The sequence below is a fragment of the Rhinoraja longicauda genome, chromosome 4 (assembly GCF_053455715.1).
Source record: "Rhinoraja longicauda isolate Sanriku21f chromosome 4, sRhiLon1.1, whole genome shotgun sequence".
Classification (NCBI taxonomy): Eukaryota; Metazoa; Chordata; class Chondrichthyes; order Rajiformes; family Arhynchobatidae; genus Rhinoraja; species Rhinoraja longicauda.
In genome coordinates this window covers 13,671,572-13,691,414 of record NC_135956.1, presented here as the reverse complement: position 1 = coordinate 13,691,414, position 19,843 = coordinate 13,671,572, and the positions used below count along the sequence as shown (strand labels likewise).

At 45.8% G+C, this 19,843-nt stretch overlaps 1 protein-coding gene across 3 annotated transcripts in view; it reads right to left on the bottom strand.

Annotated features, from left to right (window-relative positions):
- calb1 (calbindin 1) overlaps positions 1-15,090 on the bottom strand; it is a 42,285-nt gene extending 27,195 nt beyond the window's left edge. The window contains exons 1-4 of one of the 3 annotated variants that reach the window (XM_078397227.1): positions 14,936-15,090; positions 13,917-13,993; positions 10,987-11,061; positions 5,687-5,767 (exon numbers count right to left, since the gene is read on the bottom strand). In XM_078397227.1, coding sequence (XP_078253353.1) covers positions 5,687-5,767; positions 10,987-11,061; positions 13,917-13,993; positions 14,936-15,023 — 321 coding nt within the window. In that variant the 5' untranslated portion in view covers positions 15,024-15,090. The remainder of the gene's footprint in view (positions 1-5,686; positions 5,768-10,986; positions 11,062-13,916; positions 13,994-14,935) is intronic. The other 2 variants (XM_078397229.1, XM_078397228.1) reach the window with 2 other exon arrangements.
- Positions 15,091-19,843: the final 4,753 nt, after the last annotated feature.

Here is a 19,843-nt window from a genome sequence, read left to right as displayed (position 1 = left end):
GTACAGGGGAAACTCAATGGTTCAAGCAGCATCCGTGAAGGGAATAGACGTTTCCGGTCAGGACCCTTCTAAAGTCTAGTGAATCTTCATCCTTCTGAAGAAGGGAACTGCTGCGAAATTTTGTTTGCCCATTCCCTTCACAGATGTTGCTTGCCCACAGAGTTCCTCTGTTATTTTATTTTTTGGATATTTGTTTCTTTTTTTGTACCATAAAATTCCTTTTGGAATCAGTGGAAAAAAAACAAATCTATTGGCCCACCATGCCAATTATTAATTATCCAACTATACGTCCTACTTATGAATTCTTAGCCTGTATCTTTCTATCTCTTGGCAATTCAAGTGTTAATTCAGATACTTTTAAAATTGTTGTAAGAGTACCTGCCTCCACCATCTTGAATGTTTAACGGCACTGGGCCTGTACTCGTTAGAGTTTAGAAGAATGAGGGGGGGGCACATTGAAACGTGCAGAATAGTGAAAGGCTTGGATAGGGTGGATGTGGAGAGGATGTTTCCACTAGTGGGAGAGTCTAGGACTAAAGGTCATCGCCTCAGAATTAAAGGACCATCTTTTAGGAAGATGAGGAGGAATTTCTTTAGTCAGATGGTGGTGAATCTGTGGAATTCTTTGCCACAGAAGGCTGTGGAGGTCAAGTCAGTGGACATATTTAAGGCAGCGATAGATAGATTCTTGATTAGGATGGGTGTCAGATGTTATGGCGAGAAGGCAGGAGAATGGGGTTAGGAGGGAGAGATAGATCAGCCATGATTGAATGGCCGAGTAGACTTGATGGGCCGAATGGTCAATTCTACTCCAATCACATATGACATGACTTATAACATATCTTCTCAAGTAGTGCATTCTAAATTACAACTACGTTAATATTTTTTTTCCCTCAGATCCCTTCTAACCAGCTTACACTGCATTTTAAATGCATGCTCTGTGACTTTATAGATCATAGTTGTAGAATAAAGTTAACCCTCCGTGTTTTGCCTCTCTATGCTGCTCACAATTTACTGTATCTGTTAGGTTCCCCCGCCCCTTCCCTCCCCCTTTTCCCACCACTCTCTACTATCTCTGTTCCAAGTTAATCAATCCAGTGTATTCTCATTACTGAAACATTCTAAGCTAGGCAACATCCTAGTAAATCTAATACAAAGGAACTGCAGATGCTGTTTTTTACCAAAGATAGACACAAAATGCTGGAGTAACTCAGCGGGTTAGGCTGCATCTCTGAACAAAATGGATAGGTGAAGTTTCGGGTCGGTTCTTCAAACCCTTAAGTCTTCAGTCTGAAGAAGGGTCCCAACCCAAAACGTCACCAGTCCATATTCTCAAGGAATACTGCCTGACACATTGAGTTACTCCAGCACTTTGTATCTTTCCAAATGAATCTCTCTACTCTCCCCAGGGCAATCATATGCTTCCTGTGTATAGACACAAAATGCTGGAGTAACTCAGCAGGTCAGGCCGCATCTCTGGAGAAAAGGAATAGGTGATGTTTCAGGTCAAAACCCTTCTTCAGACTGAGAGTCAGGTGAGAGGGAAACGAGAGATATTAAACGGTGCTTCCTATAGTTTGACAACTAGAACTGCACACAAAAAAAACGAATTTAGTTCAGTTTAGTTTATTGTCACGTGTACCGAGGTGGAGTGAAAAGCTTTTGTTGCGTGCTAACCAGTCAGTGGAAAGACAACACATGATTACAATTGTGCTATTTACAGTGTACAGGCGCATGATAAGGAAATAATGTTTCGTGCAAGTTAGAGCCAGCAAAGTTTGATCAAGGATAGTCCGAGGTGGTAATTTAACATATTCATCTGCCTGCTCCTGCAGCTTGTGCCACGATGATAGGGAAACGTTCAGTCCGCTATTCCACTGTTGTTTTCGAAAAATAGTCTTCCAGAAGGTGGCAGAGATATGCCAGTAATTCCTGGTGACTGTGACATTTGCTGCTCCTTCCCCAAGGATACCAGGCTATTGTCTGCCGCACAGCTGCAGCCAGCTCACTGTGGCTCAAGCCACAACTCACATGCAAATTCATACCCCTTGCAAGATTTGATAACATTTTAGTTTTGCCAAACAGTATTAAAATTCCCTTGTGAGATTTGATCAAATTGAATTTTTTTTTTTTTTTAAGCACACCAACAACGCCTCTACTTCCTGAGAAGGCTTAGGAAGTTCAGCGTTTCCCAAACAACTCTCACCAACTTCTACAGATGCGCCCTAGAAAGTATTTTATCGGGATGCGCCGCTGCATGGTTTGGGAACAGTTCCATGCAAGACCGCAAGAAATTGTAGAAACATAGAAACATAGAAAATAGGTGCAGGAGTAGGCCATTCGGCCCTTCGAGCCTGCACCGCCATTCAATATGATCATGGCTGATCATCCAGCTCAGTAACCTGTACCTGCCTTCTCTCCATACCCCCTGATCCCTTTAGCCACAAGGGCCACATCTAACTCCCTCTTAAATATAGCCAATGAACTGGCCTCAACTACCTTCTGTGGCAGAGAATTCCACAGACTCGCCTCTCTCTGTGTGAAAAAATGTTTTCTCATCTCGGTCCTAAAAGACTTCCCCCTTATCCTTAAGCTGTGACTCCTGGTTCTGGAGTTCCCCAACATCGGGAACAATCTTCCCGCATCTAGCCTCTCCAACCCCTTAAGAATTTTATATGTTTCTATAAGATCCCCCCTCAGTCTTCTAAATTCCAGCGAGTATAAGCCTAGTCTATCCAGTCTTTCTTCATATGAAAGTCCTGCCATCCCAGGGATCAATCTGGTGAACCTTCTCTGTACTCACTCTAAGGCTAGAATGTCTTTCCTCAGATTAGGAGACCAAAACTGTACACAATACTCCAAGTGCAGTCTCACCAAGGCCCTGTACAACTGCAGCAGAACCTCCCTGCTCCTATATTCAAATCCTCTTGCTATGAATGCTAACATACCATTCGCTTTCTTCACTGCCTGCTGCACCTGCATGCTTGCTTTCAATGACTGGTGCACCATGACACCCAGGTCACGTTGCATCTCCCCTTTTCCTAATTGGCCACCATTCAGGTAATACTCTGCTTTCCTGTTCTTGCCGCCAAAGTGGATAACCTCACATTTATCCACATTATATTGCATCTGCCATGCATTTGCCCACTCGCCTATGTCACTCTGCAGCCTCCTAGCATCCTCCTCGCAGCTAACACTGCCACCCAGCTTTGTGTAATCCGCAAACTTAAGAGATGTTGCATTCAATTCCCTCGTCCAAATCATTAATATATATTGTAAATAACTGGGGTCCCATCACAGAGCCTTGCGGTACCCCACTAGTCACTGCCTGCCATTCCGAAAAGGACCCATAGTGAATTATGGGCGCAGCCCAGACCAGCACACACAAACCAACCTCCCTTCTATTGACTCCATAGATACCTCACGCTGCCTCGGCAAGGCCAGCAGCATAACCAAGAACGAGCCACACTCTGGCCACTCCCTCTTCTCCCCTCTCCCATCGGGCAAAAAGTACAGAAGTGTGAAAACGCACACCTCCAGATTCAGGGACCGTTTCTTCCCAGCTGTTATCAGGCAACTGAACCATCCTACCATCAACTCGAGAGCAGTCCTGAACTACTATCTACCCATTGGTGACCCTCAGACTATCTTTCATCAGACTTTACTGGCTTTATCTTGCAATAAACGTTATTCTCTTATCACTCATCTGCACCCTGTAAATGGTTCAATTGTGATCAAGTATTGTCTTTCCGCTGACTAAATCTTTTTACTATACCAGGTACAGTATTATACATGGCAATAAATGAAACTAATATTACATATCTCCTAAAAGAGCCTCAGATTACCAGTAAAATGTAACCACAAGGAAGGACACAAAGTGTTGGAGTAACTCAGCAGGTCAGGCAGCATCTCTGGACAACGTGGAGAGGATGTTTCCACTAGTGGGATAGTCTAGGACCTGAGGCCATAGCCTCAGAATAAAGGGACCTGCCTTTAGAAAGGAGATGAGGAAGAATTTCTTTTGCCAGAGGGTGGTGAATCTGTGGAATTCATTGCCACAGATGGCTGTGGAGGCCAAGTCAATTGATATTTATTTGGCAGATATAGACAGATTCTTGATTAGTAAGGGTGTCAGGAGTTATGGGAAGAAAGCAAGAGAATGGGGTTGAGAGGGAAGGAGAGATCAGCCATGATTGAATGGCGGAGTAGACTATATGGCCTAATTCTGCTCCTACAACTTATGAACATGTATAGGTGATGTTTCGGGTTGAGATGTCACCTATCCATGTTCTCCAGAGATGCTGCTTGACCTGCTGAGCACTGTGATCTTTTCTGTGGTAAATGAATTGATCCTGATGAACAATCCCCGATCGGAAAACTGACTGCGTCTCCCTACCTCTTTTTGTGCCTTAACCAGCATTTGCAGTTCTTTGTTTCTAAGGAAGGAAACGCGGATGCTGGTTTATTTTTAAAAAAGACACAAAGTGTTGGAGTAACTCAGTGGGTCAGGCAGCATCTCTGGAGAACATGGATAGGCGAATGTTGGGTTGGGTCTGAAGAAGGGTCCCGACCGAAAGCATCATCTAACCATGTTCTCCAGAGATGCTACCTGACCCGCTGAGTTGCTCCAGCACTTTCTCAGGTTAACAACTCTCAACACTGCATGCCCATCTCCCAGTCTCACTGCTCCAAACTAATGTTTTGATTGCAACAATAGGGATCTAAGTTGACCCGAAATTATTTCAGTGTATTGTTACAACATTCATTGTTCTGGCTACACACTTGAAATTAAATTTGTTTAATTCATTCTTTCAAATACATTTCTGCTATTTAGCACGCAACAATTGCTTTTCACTGCACCTCGGTACACATGACAATAAACTAAACTAAACCTAAAGAAAGACACTAAAATTAAACTAAACTGAACATCTTGAAATTCCTTTTGATTTCTGTTCAAACAGATTCAGTCAATGATGCCTTTATAAAAATGTATAATGTATACCATGTATAAAAAAATCATGCCCCATGATGTCTATGAACTGTGTACATTTATTTGTATTAGATAGTAATATCTTTCTTACAGTGTATCATTAAATTGATTACAAAACCCACAATAAAAGCTATGGGGAAAAAACAGAAATTTAGGACATTTTTATACCACTGATACAATAACATAAACGTATAATTTGTGGTAAAAATAAACGAATAACCTGTAATTTATTTCATAATTCCAATAATGTCTATTAAATAGGTAGACACAAAATGCTGGAGCAACTCAGCAGGTCAGGTATCATCCCTGGAGAGAATGGAGGTGTGACATTTCAGGCAATGACCCTTCTTCAGATATTATTAATTATTATTATTATTTTCAACATCAATTAGGTAGATGTATTCACAAGGACGCAACTTTATTCAAAAATGTAAAATAATGCTACACTTTTGCATATATTATAATGTGCAAACAGATTCAAATGTCAGTCAGACGCTATTTGTATTAGGGTCTGTAACCCGGCTATTTTAACAAATAATTTTTTTTTTTTGTATTGTAGGTAGTGATAGGATTCACATTCTTGGAAAATGAGCAAAAAAAACACACAATATTGAACCTTGACCGAGCAAAGATTTGGTACAGTATGACCCGAGTGATTATTTGACTCTGTCAAAGATTGGGGAAGGACACTGGTACCTCGATAAATTCTGTGCTCGACTTCAACTGTTGACGAAAGAATAAGAAGAAGTTTTCCTCTGTGGGCAGAATCTGCAGAAGCTAGAAAAACGATACACAAGATTAGCACTCGGTTTTCTAATTCAGCATTGGCATTACTGAAAATGGATCTTTCTTGACGGGAAAGGCTTTACAATTTTATACGCTGCCACTTATTTGCGTCCATTTGCGTCCCTCCCTCTTGCCATTATTCAATGATTATCAATTATTCTAGCTTTCACCCACACTGCATTAGTTCGCTTGGGGGTGGGGGTGGGGGTGGGGGGGGGGGGGGGGAGAAAAGGGCAATTCTATCCACATTTTGATGAAATCATTGACCTAGGATGCAAGCTTCAAGAATTCTTCAGCATTATAGCAATGATCCCAGGAATGAGTAGGTTAACGTAAGATGAGCGTTTGATGGCCCTGGGCCTATATTTGCTAGCGTACAGAAGAATGAGGGGGGGGGGGGGGGGGGTGGACCTCATTGAAACGTACAGAATAGTGAAAGGCTTAAAGAGTCATAGAGTGATACAGTGTGGAAACAGGCCCTTAGGCCCAACTCACCCACACCGGCCAACATTGTCCCAGCTACCCTAGTCCCACTTGCCTGCGCTTGGTCCATATCCCTCCAAACCTGTCCTATCCATGTGCTTGTCCAACTGTTTCTTAAACGATGGGATAGTCCCAGCCTCAACTACCCCCTGTGGCAGCTTGTTCCATGCGCCCACCACCCTTCGTGTAAAAAAGTTACCCCTCGGATTCCTATTAAATCTTTCCCCCTTCACCTTGAACCTATGACCTCTGGTTCTCGATTCCCCTACTCTGGGATAAAGACTCTGTGCATTTACCCGACCTATTCCTCTCATGATTTTGTATACCTCTATAAGATCTCCCCTCATCCTCCTGCACTCCATGGAATAGAGACCCAGCCTACTCAACCTCTCCCTATAGCTCACACCCTCTAGTCCTGGCAACATCCTGGTAAATCTTTTCTGAACCCTTTCAAGCTTGACAATATCTTTCCTATAACATGATGTCCAGAAATGAACACAATATTCCAAGTGCGGTCTCACCAACGTCTTGTACAACTGCAACATGACCTCCCAACTTCTATACTCAATACTCTGACTGATGAAGGCCAAAATGCCAAAAGCCTTTTTGACCACCTTATCTACCTGAGACTCGACCTTCAAGAAACCATGCACCTGTACTCCTAGATCCCTCTGCTCTACAACACTACCCAGAGGCCTAACATTTACTGTGTTGGTCCTGCCCTTGTTCAATGTCCCAAAATGCAACACCTCACACTTCTCTGTATTAAATTCCTTCAACCATTCCTCCGCCCAACTGGCCAATCAATCCTGATCCTTCTGCAATCATTCACAACCATCTTCAAAACCACTAACTTTTGTATCATCAGCAAACTTGCTAATCTTGCCCTGTATGCTCTTATCCAAATCATTGATGTAGATGACAAACAGTAATGGGCCCAGCACCGAACCCTGAGGCACACCATTTGTCACAGGCATCCAGTCTGAGAAGCAACCTTCCACCATCACCCATGCGATTAAAACCTTCCAGAGCAGCCTACCATGCAGAACCACGTCGAACGCCTTACTGAAGTCCATGTACACAACATCTACAGCTCTGCCCTCATCAACCTTTCTAGTCACGTCTTCAAAAAAATCAATCAGGTTTGTAAGACAAGACCTCCCACGTACAAAACCATGCTATCCCTGATCAGCCCTTGCCCATCCAAATGCCTGTATATCCTATCCCTCAGAATACTCTCCAGTAACTTACTGGGATAGAGTGGATGTGGAGAGAATGTTTCCACTAGTGGGAGAGTCTAGGACCAGATGTCATAGCCTCAGAATTAAAGGACATTGTTTCAGGAAGATGAGGAGGAATTTCTTCAGTGGTGAATCTGTGGAATTCTTTGCCACAGAAGGCTGTGGAGGTCAAGTCAGTTGACATATTTAAGGCAGCGATAGATAGATTCTTGATTAGTATGGGTGTCAGAGGTTATGGGGAGAAGGCAGGAGAATAGGGTTAGGAGGGAGAGATAGATCGGCCATGATTGAATGGCGGAGTAGACTTGATGGGCCAAATGGCTTAATTCTACTCCGATCACATGATCATACGAACAAAATCCCATTTCAATACTGAGATTTTGTACTTTTCTTACATAAATTGCCTCCGAAGCCTCCCAGATAACTAAATAGACTGAAACCATTGTTGATTCCTGTCGTAACGATGGTAATGTTCAAGAATTGGTCTATCCAGTCGTGTCTTTCATTGACTGAAGAACTATCGTGTTGTCTTGTCAACACATCTGACCTGTGAACTTGACACACACACATATCCTTTGATGTTCCTTCATGACATTAAAGTCAACTCGTGACATCCCGCTGAAAATTGTTACATTAATATTGATCACTGCAGAACAAGGGCAGTTTGTGATGGGTTTTTGTCTTAGAGAGATACAGCGTGGAAACAAGCCCTTTGGCCCACCGAGTCTGCACCGACCAGTGATCCCTACACACTAACACTATCCTACACACGAGGGACAATTTACAATTTTACCAAAGCCAATTAACCTACAAACCTGTGCGTCTTTGGATTGTGGGAGGAAACCGGAGCACCCGGAAAAAACCCACGCGGTCACAGGGAGAACGTACAAACTCCGTACAGACAGCACCTGTAGTCGGGATTGAACCTGGGTCCGCGGCGCTGTAAGGCAGCAACTCTACCGCTGCACCATTCTCATCATTTTTTATTAACACTGTTCTTTAATTCTGATCATCCAAATTCATTTTCATTTAGCGCAGTAGTCCATGGAGGCAGAAGACCTTCATAAATTCCTTAAATACGAATCTAAATCACAAAGAGTCTTGACGCATTGCATTGAAGGTGAAGAAACTAATGTGAAAATGTTGCTACCTTTGTGTATAATGGCTGATTGTATATAATGAATAATTGCGTTTATTCACATCATTTTCAATAAATCCCAGTTAGTTTCTGATTTCAACTTAAATTGAGAATTGGGATTTTGAAAAAAAGTTTTCACTGGATCAATAAATGGTTTCAATGCATTCACAAATCAATCCCAGGAAAGGTTTTCATTCAACTTATAGTTATTGTATCTTTAAAATATTATTTCTGTCATCTTCATTTGGTTACATTTCTTCTTTAGATCAGTTCAATTCAGTTTAGTTTATTGTCACATGTATCGAGGTACAGTGAAATGCTTTTGTTGCGTGCTATCCAGTCAGCGGAAAGACAATGCATGATTACAATTGAGCCATTTACAGTGAAAAGATACATGATAAGGAATAACGTTTAGTGCACGGTAAAGCCAGTAAAGTCCGATCAAAGACCGAGGGTCACCAATGAGGTGGATAGTAGTTCAGGACAGCTGTCTGGCTGTTGGTGTGATGATTCAGTTGCCTGTTAACAGCTAGGAAGAAACTGTCCCTGAATCTGGAGGTGTGCGTTTTCACACTTCTTTCCCTTTTGCCTGATGGGAGAGGGGAGGAGTGGCCAGGGTGCAACTTGTCCTTGATTATGCTGCTGGCCTTGCCGAGGCAGCGTGATGTGCAAATGGAGTCAATGGAAGAGAGGTTGGTTTGGGTGATGGTCTGGGCTGTGTCCACAATTCTCCTTTTGCAGTACGCCATCCTCTCAATAGGCAGAGAGGATGAGGGGTCGGCTGAGAAGACCTTTTCCAATAATATTTAGGAAAGTACTGTAGATGCTGGATTAAATCGAAGCTGGACATAAAATGCTGGAGTAACTCAGCAGGACAGGGAGCATCTCTGGATAGAAGGAATGGGTGACGTTTCTTGTCGAGACACTTCTTCAGACTGATGTCAGGGGAGAGATAAAATGTAGTTGTGGACATTTTGACTGGTAGGAGAACTGGGAAGGGGGAGGGGGATGGAGAGAGAGGGAAAGCAAGGGTTAGTTGAAGTTAGAGAAGTCAATGTTCATACCTATCCAAGCTATCCAAGCGAAATACGAGGTGCTGTTCCTCCAATTTGTGCTGGGCCTCACTCTGACAATGGAGGAGGCCCAGGACAGAAAGGTCAGTGTGGGAATGGGAGGGGGAGTTAAAGTGCTGAGCAACCAGGAGATCAGGTAGGTTTAGGCGGACTGAGCAGATATACCACTGGGGTGAAGCTATCCAAGCCATATACCGCTGTGGTGCAAACATTTCCAATAATGTACCGCATCAAACCACCATTCTGTCTGGACAATCTCAGTCTTAAATTAGTGTTCATCTGTTGATGAAAGTGCTTCAGTGGGTGTGGTCAATTTGGTTCAAGATGCAACAAATGGAATTGCAGGCAAAATATAATTTACTTACCAAGTTAACCTACTGAAATATCATTCTTCTGACTCTCAAAGTTGTGATGAGCTTTTTAATGGATACTTATGCTGCTTGAAAATACTGCAGACTCAAGTCGTGGTTGCCAAAATGTAAAAATAAGATTACAACTGTAAAATTTCTGAAGTAATAACAGCATTTAACAGTTTAAAATCTGGATTCACACAAGGGTGTTCCCAAATATTTTATTCCTTTTGTGAAATTGTTTTATATGAGAGTTGATACTGCTTCTGAAGACCTATAATGTTTTTGAAAATGGTAAATGGTAAAAATGGAAAATGGTTCCCCAAACGAATTGATAAATTACTGTTGATATTAAAGTGTGGGGAAATGACAAGAAACTGCAAGCACCACGTTGCTCAATTGATATTAACAGTTTGGGTGCAAGTGTGACAGAGGTAGAGTTGCTGCCTTACAGCGCAATTCGACCCGGGTTCGATCCCGACTACGGGTGCTGTCTGTACGGAGTTTGTACGTTCTCCCCGTGACCCGCGTGGGTTTTCTCCAGGATCTCCCGTTTCCTCCCGCATTCCGAAGAATGGCTTCGGTAAAATTGCCCCTGGTGTGTAGGATGGTGTTACTGGTCGGCGTGGACTCGGTGGGCCGAATGGCCTGTTTCCACGATGCATCTCTAAAGTGTAAAACATTAAACTAGGATAAGTGTAGGAAGGAACTGTAGATACTGGTTTAATCCGAAGATAGACACAAAAGCTGGAGTAACTCAGTAACTCAGACAACATCTCCATAATTGTACATTGTCCCCAGTGTGTGTAGGATAGCGTTAGTGTGCGGGGATCGCTGGTCGGTGCAGACTCGGTGGGCCGAAGGGCCTGTTTCCGCGCTGTATCTCTAAACTAATCTAAAGTCAAAGCAAATGGGAGGTTCTTACGTCTGCCAGTTCTATTTTTCCCTCGGCGCTCTGATCGTGTTTCTCCACCAAAGCTTTCATCTCGTCAGATAAATCCTGCGGATGGAACCCGTTAGTTCTGTTACCAAACATTCCTGCAGGATTCGGCCTTTAAAGTTGCTTAATATGTACACAAGCAAAATAAAAGGCGTGCGGATGACAACGCATGTTCTAGTGCTACATAAACACTGTTACACAACACCGATGGAAAATGAGAAGAGCTTAACATTGTAACATCAAATATTAAAATACACTGTGTGGGAAGGAACTGCAGATGCCGGTTTACACCGGAGATAAACGCAAAATGCTGGAGTATAAATGTATAAATGCTGGAGTATAAATGTATAAATGCTGGAGTATAAATGTATAAATGGGAACTCTGGCATTTACTGTTTCTCTATGATCTACATTTGTTTTGTTTACAGTAAGCAATTAAACAAGTTTGCTTTACATTTAAGCAATTAATGTCCCACTTTTACATTATACATAGCAGATGTCGCTTTAACACGCTAACTCCTTTAAATCCGCATTATTAGAACGATGTTACACAAATATAACACAGTATCATCCAACCACTTTTAAGGCAAGTTGATTAGTAGATACGAGCAATTGCAAATGCTGGTTTAAGAAGATTAATTGGTCATTAATTTGTGAATGTTGTGACGATCACACCTATCCAACGAGTTACGCTCTCTTTAGGGATTAATTTCTAAATAACCCGCCAATTTCTCTCCATTCGCTGTTTTCTCCGAGAACTATTCCAGATGAACTGGATTTGATTTTTGTTTTCCCCTCCCGGGGGTAAAAGAAAAAAACAAATGCACTTAAAGCATCAGGGGTGAAGTAGAGAGAGGCATGTAACTAACGAGCGGGGAGATATTATCCAGAATTAGTCAAAGAAAATGAAAAATTGGAGTACTGAATAATGGCACAGATTTGATGTGCCATTGTAGATGCCGGTTTAAACCGAAGATAGGCTCAAAAAGCTGGGGTAACTCGGCGGGACATGCAGCATCTCTGGAGAGAAGGAATGGGCGAAATTTCGGGTCGAGACCCCATCTTCAGACTGTAGTCGCCTGTTCCTTTTCTCCAGAGATGCTGTCTGACCCGCAGAGTTACTCCAGCTTTTCGTGTCTCTCTACGGATTTGAGAAGAGTGAGATTCACTGGCAGACATCGCCGGTATAAATGTACAAGTGTCGTTTCGCGGGACCGTAGTCAAGGAAACTGCAGCGATTATTGTGGCGGTGAAGCATTCGCATCTCTGCTGTCCGTTCTGGCGTTTCATATGTTTGTGCTTCCCCGTTAACGACCCGCTGCCGCAGAGATTCTCAATACAGTCTAACAGTTCATCAATTTATTTCATACATTTATCATGTATGTTTGGTTGCTCGGGAAACACACTCCCTGACTAAGTACTATTGGATTATACCAAAGACAGACACAAAATGCTGGAGTAACTCGGCGGGCCAGGTAGCATCTCTGGAGAAAAGGAATAGGTGACGTTTCGAGTCGAGACCCTTCTTCAGACCATTGGTGTGCAGACCGGTGTGCAAATGTTTGTTTTTTTAAACAGTAATTGCTGAATCTAACTAGTGAATTTCAACAGTGGCGACTCGGTCTAAGAACTGCCAGCGGTGAGTAGCAAATAGAAACATTAATGACTTGGTGACCGAATAGTTCTCACTGCACGAGTTAAACGCGAAGTGCTGGAGTAACTCAACGGGTCAGGCAGCCTCTGTGGCAGGAGTAGGTTGGCGACTTTTCGGGTCGGGACCCTTCTTCTGTCAGTTTGCGCCGCGTTAGTAAGAAATGGAGTAGATCCGAGTTGAAATCTAGGATCCCTGTGCGATTAGTTATGAAGTAGTAGAAAATGGGAACTGTAGATGCTGGATAATACACAAAAAAAACCCTCACAAAGTGCTGGAGTAACTCAGCAGGTCAGGTAGCATCTCCGGAGAGCATGGATGGTTGTCGTTCGGGGACATTTAACAATGTAAAATTCTTCAGAGGAAAGATCTCAATCCAAAACGTCACCTATCCATGTTCTCCAGAGATGCTGCCTGACTTGCCGCGTTACTCCAGCACTTTGTGTCTTTTTTACGATCAGTTGTGAAGTGTGCAAGTTGGTGTTTGGATCTTTCCGACTGGCACATTAAAATCAGCGTTATCGCAGGGGCAAACTCGCGGGATCAATGATCAACACTTTAATTTGATCCTTCTACCTCGTGGACCAGGGACAACAACTATTCCCATCTCTGAAAGAGATGCTCCATTTATGCACAGGAAGGAACCGCAGATGCTGGTTTACATCGAAGATAGGCACAAAAAGCTGGCGTAACTCAGCGGGACAGGCAGCAAGCATCGCGGGAGCAAATAGATGGCCGGATGATAGATTGCAATTTGAATCACAAGATAGACACAAAAAGCCGGGGACTAGACAGCATCTCTGGAGAAAAGGAACGGGCGACCTTTCGGGTCGAGACCATTCTTCAGACTGGGAGAAGTTCGAAGAAAGGTCTCCACCCAAACAAAACTGCACCTTCTCCCCAGAGATGCTGCCTGACCCGCTGATTCACTCCAGCTTTTTGTGCCGGTTCTTCCATTTTCGCATCTGTGCGCTGCTGTTGAGAAACAGTCACACGCATGGTCTTCCGAAGAAGGCTCACTCCATGTATCACATTTACTACACTTAAACGACACCCGCTTTAATATTTCGACGTGCAGGAAGGACTGAAGAAAGGGTCTCGACCCGAAACGCCACCCATTCCTTTTCTCCAGAGATGCTGTCTAGTCCCCAGCTTTTTGTGCCTATCTTGTGATTCAAATTGCAATCTATCATCCGGCCATCTATTTGCTCCCGCGCGGATATATTCCATTACATAAAACAGCGGTGGTCGGTTTGACACTTACTAAGCCGGCGCCTTTCCGCGCTTGCTGCAGTTCTCGAATGAAGTTTTGCAATTCTCTTCCAGCAATATAGCCATGACCTAAAAATAGTAAGTCACACTATTAGCAATGACAAGGTTTAGTGTTTGGAGCCATACATCGTAGGAACAAGCCCTCGGTCATCAGATCATCAGGTCCTTATCCCAGTGTAGACACAATAAACTGGAATAACTCAGCGGGTCAGGCGGCATCTCTGGAGAAAAAAGAATATGCGATGTTTCGGGTCGAGACCCTTATTTGGGCTTCTCCAAGGCCGAAGAAAGGTCTCGACCCGAAACATCACACATTGCTTCTCTCCAGAGACGCTGCCTGACCCGCTGAGTTACTCCAGCTTTTTGTGTCTATCTTCGGTTTAAACCAGCATCTGCAGTTGCTTCCTGCACTCATCCTAGTTCAATGTTTTAGACTTTAGAGATACGGCGTGGAAACAGGCCCTTCGGCCCACCGAGTCCATGCCGACCAGCGACACGAGCACTGCCCTACACACCAGGGACAATTTTACCGAAGCCAAATTTAACGGACAAACCTGTAGTGTGGTCTTTGGGGTGTGGGAGGAAACCGGAGATCCCGGAGGAAACCCTCGCAGGTCACGGGGAGAACGCAACAAACTCCGTACAGACAGCACCGGTAGTCAGGATCGAACCCGGGTCAGTAGCGGTTTCTATCCCCCTCCGTCTCCATCAGCTCGCTTGCAAATTCTAACAGATACACTCTCGGGACAATCAATTAACTTACCCCAAGTTTAATCAAGTTGGAATTAGAAATAGCTTCATCAAGTTGGAATGAGATATATTGGTCATTTCACACATCAGACAGGTGTCCGTTCACTATTTGAGGTCTACAATCTCACTTAGTTAATCGTGCGAATATAAAATGTTTTCTTTAGCATTTTGTTGTCACTAACTTGTCTTTAGTTGTCACTAATATGTGTGAAAGCAGTTGGAATTTGATGTCTTTCAAAGGAAAGCAAAAGTTAGAATTACCAGCATGATCGTAGTGGCGCCAAATTTCCAAGAACTGCGAGGTGGAGTCTTCAATCCCTTGGAGGTAAAGGCTGTGCGTGTCTGCCATGGTGCTGGGTGTTTGCTACACGGCTGCCCCGCTCACAATCTCAGTCTGAGCCCGCTGCTGGCGGCGCGCTCCTCTAAATGCTGCCCCCGCCCCCGCCGCAATGGGCAGGACCTGCCCTCCCATCCCCTCCCCTCCCCAGTGCGCAGCCGCCACTCGTCCCATTCAGCCGTCAGGGGGAGAGGAGAGGGGGGGAGGAGAGGGGGGAGAGGGAGGGGGGAGGAGAGGGGGGAGAGGGGGGAGGAGAGGGGGGAGGGGGGGGGAGGAGAGGGGGGAGGGGGGGGAGGAGAGGGGGGAGGGGGGAGGAGAGGGGGGAGGGGGGGGAGGAGAGGGGGGAGGGGGGAGGAGAGGGGGGAGGGGGGAGAGGGGGGAGGGGGGAGGGGGGAGGAGAGGGGGGAGGGGGGGAGGAGAGGGGGGGGGGAGGAGAGGGGGGAGGGGGAGGGGGAGGAGAGGGGGGAGGGGGAGGAGAGGAGAGGGGGGAGGAGAGGGGGGAGGAGAGGGGGGAGGGGGAGGAGAGGGGGGAGGGGGAGGAGGGGGGGAGGGGGAGGAGAGGGGGGAGGGGGGAGGAGAGGGGGGAGGAGAGGGGGGGGGAGGAGAGGGGGAGGAGAGGGGGAGGAGAGGGGGGAGGGGGAGGAGAGGGGGGAGGGGGAGGAGAGGGGGGAGGGAGAGGGGGAGGGGGAGGGGGAGGAGAGGGGGAGGGGGGGAGGAGAGGGGGAGGGGGGAGGAGGGGGGGAATGAGAGGGAGGAGGGGGGGAGAGGGGGGGGAGGGGGAGGAGAGGGAGGAGAGGGGGAGGAGAGGGGGAGGGGGGAGGAGAGGGGGAGGAGAGGGGGAGGGGGGAGGAGAGGGGAGGGGGGAGGAGAGGGGGAGAGGGGGGAGGGGGAGGAGAGGGGGGAGGGGGAGGAGAGGGGGAGGGGAGGAGAGGGGAGGAGAGGGGGAAGGGGAGGAGAGGGGGGAGGAGAGGGGGAGGGGGAGGAGAGGGGGGAGGGGGAGGAGGGGAGAGGGTAGAGGAGGGGGAGGGAAGGGGAGGAGAGGGGAGGAGGGAATGGGAGAGGTGAGAGGGAAGGAGTGAATGGGAGGGGGAGGAGGAAGGGGTGGGAGAGGGGAGGAGGGAATGGGAGAGGGGAGAGGGAAGGAGTGAATGGGAGGGGGAGGAGGAAGGGGTGGGAGAGGGGAGGAGGGAATGGGACAGGGGAGAGGGAAGGAGTGAATGGGAGGGGGAGGAGGAAGGGGTGGGAGGGAGGAGGGAATGGGAGAGGAGAGAGGGAAGGAGTGAATGGGAGGGGGAGGAGGAAGGGGTGGGAGAGGGGAGGAGGGGAGAAAGGGGAGGGAAGAGAGGGGAGAGGAGAGGGGGGGAGGAGGAGAAAGGAGGGGGGAGGAGGGGGGGAGACGAGGGGAGGAGAAGGGGGAGTAGGGGGAAGAAGAGAGGGGGAAGAGAGGGAGAGGAGAGGGGGAAGAGGAGAAATGATAGGAGGAAGAGTGTGGGGAGAGGAGAGGGTGGAGGAGGGAATGGGAGAGTGGAGGAGGGGAGAAAAAGGGGAAAGGGGAGGGAAGAGAGGGGAGGAAAAGAGGGGAGGGGAGATGAGGGAGGGGGAAAGAGGGGAGGAGAAAAGGGATGAGAAGAAAGAGGAGAGGAAGAGAGGGGGAGAGGAAAGGGGAGGGGAGAGGAGGGAAGAGAGAAGGGAGAGAAGAGTAGAGGAGAGGAGAGGAGAGGAGAGTAGGGAGGAGAGGAGAGGAGAAGGGAGGGGTAGAAAAGAGAATTTAACCACAGTTAAGCATTTACTGAAGATAGATACAAAATGCTGGAGTAACTCAGCAGAACAGGCAGTATCTCTGAAGAGGAGGAATGGGTGACATTTCAGGTCGAGACCTTTCTTCAGACCCAAAACGTCACCCATTCCGTCTCTCTGGAGAAGCTGCCTGTCCTACTGAGTTACTGCAGCATTTTGTGTCTTTCTTTGGTGTAAACCAGCATCTGTCGTCCCAGCTAACAATGATCTATTCAACATTCTCCTTGATCTCCATTCCCTTTGTCCTGTTTTCACACCTTACACTTGCTTATCTATGGATCTCCATCTCACCTGACATCAGACTGAAGAAGGGTCTCGACCCAAAGCGTCACCCATTCCTTCTCTCCAGAGATGCTGCCTGTCCCACTGAGTTACTCCAGCATTTTGTGTCTATCTTCAGTTTAAACCTGCATCTGCAGTTCCTTCATACACATTTCGGCTGCAGTTCTTTTGTGACCATTTACTGAAATTGTTCCTCTCCCACTCCCCCAACCCCAACGAGAACAACACGAAGAGGGAATAACATAGAATTTAGGAAAATAAACCTGCATACTCCAACATTTTGTGTCTACCTTTAACATAGAACATAGATCAGTATAGCAGAATGTTGGAGTAACTCAGCTTGTACTGGAGCCTACCAGAGAGAAGGCAATTCTAGATTTAGTGTTGTCCAATGAACCAGATTTAATAAGGGAACTCAAGGTAAAGGAACCGCTTGGAGGTAATGACCATAATATGATTAATTTTAATCTGCAATTTGAGAGGGAGAAGATAAAATCAGAAGTGTCAGTGTTGCAGTTGAACAAAGGAGACTACAAAGTCATGAGAGAGGAGCTGGCCAAGGTCGACTGGAAAAGGATCCTCGCAGGAATGACAGTGGAACAGCAATGGCAGGAATTTCTGGGCATATTCCGGAAGACGCAGGATCATTTCATTCCGAAGAGGAAGAAAGATTCTAAGGGGAGTAAGAGGCAACCGTGGCTGACAAGGGAAGTTAGGGATGGAATAAAACTAAAAGAAAAGATGTATAACATACAAAGTGTAGCGAGAAGCCAGAGGATTGGGAAACTTTCAAAGGACAACAAAAGGTAATAAAAAGGGCAATATGGGCTGAAAAGATAAAGTACGAGGGGAAGCTGGCCAAGAACATAAAGAAGGACAGTAAAAGCTTCTTTAGGTATGTTAAGAGAAAAAGATTAGTAAAGACAAATGTGGGTCGCTTGAAGGCAAAAATGGGTGTAATTTTTATGGGTAACAAGGAAATAGCAGAAGAGTTGAACAGGTACTTTGGATCTGTCTTCACTAAGGAAGACACAAACAATTCCCCAGTTGTACTAGAGGACAGGGGGTCTAGGGAGACTGAGGAACTGAAAAAAAAATTCATGAGGCGAGAAAGAGTATTGGGTAGTCTGATGGAACTGAAGGCTGATAAATCCCCAGGTCCTGATGGTCTGCATCCCAGGGTACTCAAGGAAGTGGCTCTAGAAAACGTGGATGCATTGGTGATCATTTTCCAATGTTCAATAGATTCAGGATCAGTTCCTGTGGATTGGAGGGTAGCTAATGTTATCCCACTTTTCAAGAAAAGAGCGAGAGAGAAAACAGGGAATTATAGACCAGTTAGCCTGACATCGGTGGTGGGGAAGATGCTGGAGTCAATAGTTAAAGATGTAATAACGGCGCATTTGGATAGCAGTAAACGGATTGGTCCAAGTCAGCATGGATTTATGAAGGGGAAATCCTGCTTGACTAATCTTCTGGAATTTTTTGAGGATGTGACAAGTAAAATGGATGAAGGAGAGCCAGTGGATGTAATGTATCTAGACTTTCAGAAAGCCTTTTGACAAGGTCCCACACAGGAGATTGGTGAGCAAAATTAGAGCACATGGTATTGGGGGTAGGATATTGACATGGATAGAGAATTGGTTGGCAGACAGGAAACAAAGAGTTGGAATAAACGAGTCCCTGTCAGAATGGCAGGCAGTGGCGAGTGGAGTGCCGCAAGGCTCGGTGCTGGGGCCGCAACTATTTACAATATATATTAATGATTTGGATGATGGAATTAGAAGTAACACTAGCAAGTTTGCTGATGACACAAAGCTGGGTGGCAGTGTGAACTGCGAAAAGGATGTTAGGAGGTTGCAGGGTGACTTGGACAGGTTGAGTGAGTGGGCAGAAGCATGGCAGGTGCAGTATAATGTAGATAAATGTGAGGTTGTCCACTTTGGCGGCAGAAACAAGTAGGCAGATTATTATCTCAATGGTGTCAGATTAGGTAAAGGGGAAGTGCAACGTGACCTGGGTGTCCTTGTACACCAGTCACTGAAAGTAAGCGTGCAGGTACAGCAGGCAGTGAAGAAAGCTAATGACATGTTGGCCTTCGTATCGAGAGGATTTGAGTATAGGAGTAAAGAGGTCCTTCTGCAGTTGTATAGAGCCCTGGTGAGACCACATCTGGAGTATTGTGTGCAGTTTAGGTCTCCTAATTTGAGGAAGGACATCCTTGCTATTGAGGCAGTGCAGCGTAGGTTCACGAGGTTAATCCCTGGGATGGCGGGACTGTCATATGAGGAAAGATTGGAAAGACTGGGCTTGTATTCACTGGAGTTTAGAAGGCTGAGAGGGGATCTTATAGAGACGTATAAAATTATAAAAGACTGGACAAGCTAAATGCAGGAAAAATGTTCCCTAGTTGGGGGAGTCCAGAACCACGGGCCACAGTCTAAGAATAAAGAGGAGGCCATTTAAAACTGAGGTGAGAAGTAACTTTTTTAAAAGAGAGTTAGATAGAGCGCTTGGGGCTAGTGGAATCAAAGGATATGGGGAGAAGGCAGGCAAGCACAGGTTACTGATTGTGGATGATCAGCCATGATCACAATGAATGGTGGTGCTGGCTCGAAGGGCCAAATAGCCTCCTCCTGCACCTATTTTCTATGTTTCTATGTTTCTATTTTTCTATGAATGGGTGACGTTTCGATTTGAGACCCTTCTTAATACTGAAAATCAGCATCTGCCGTTCCTTCCTGTACAGAACA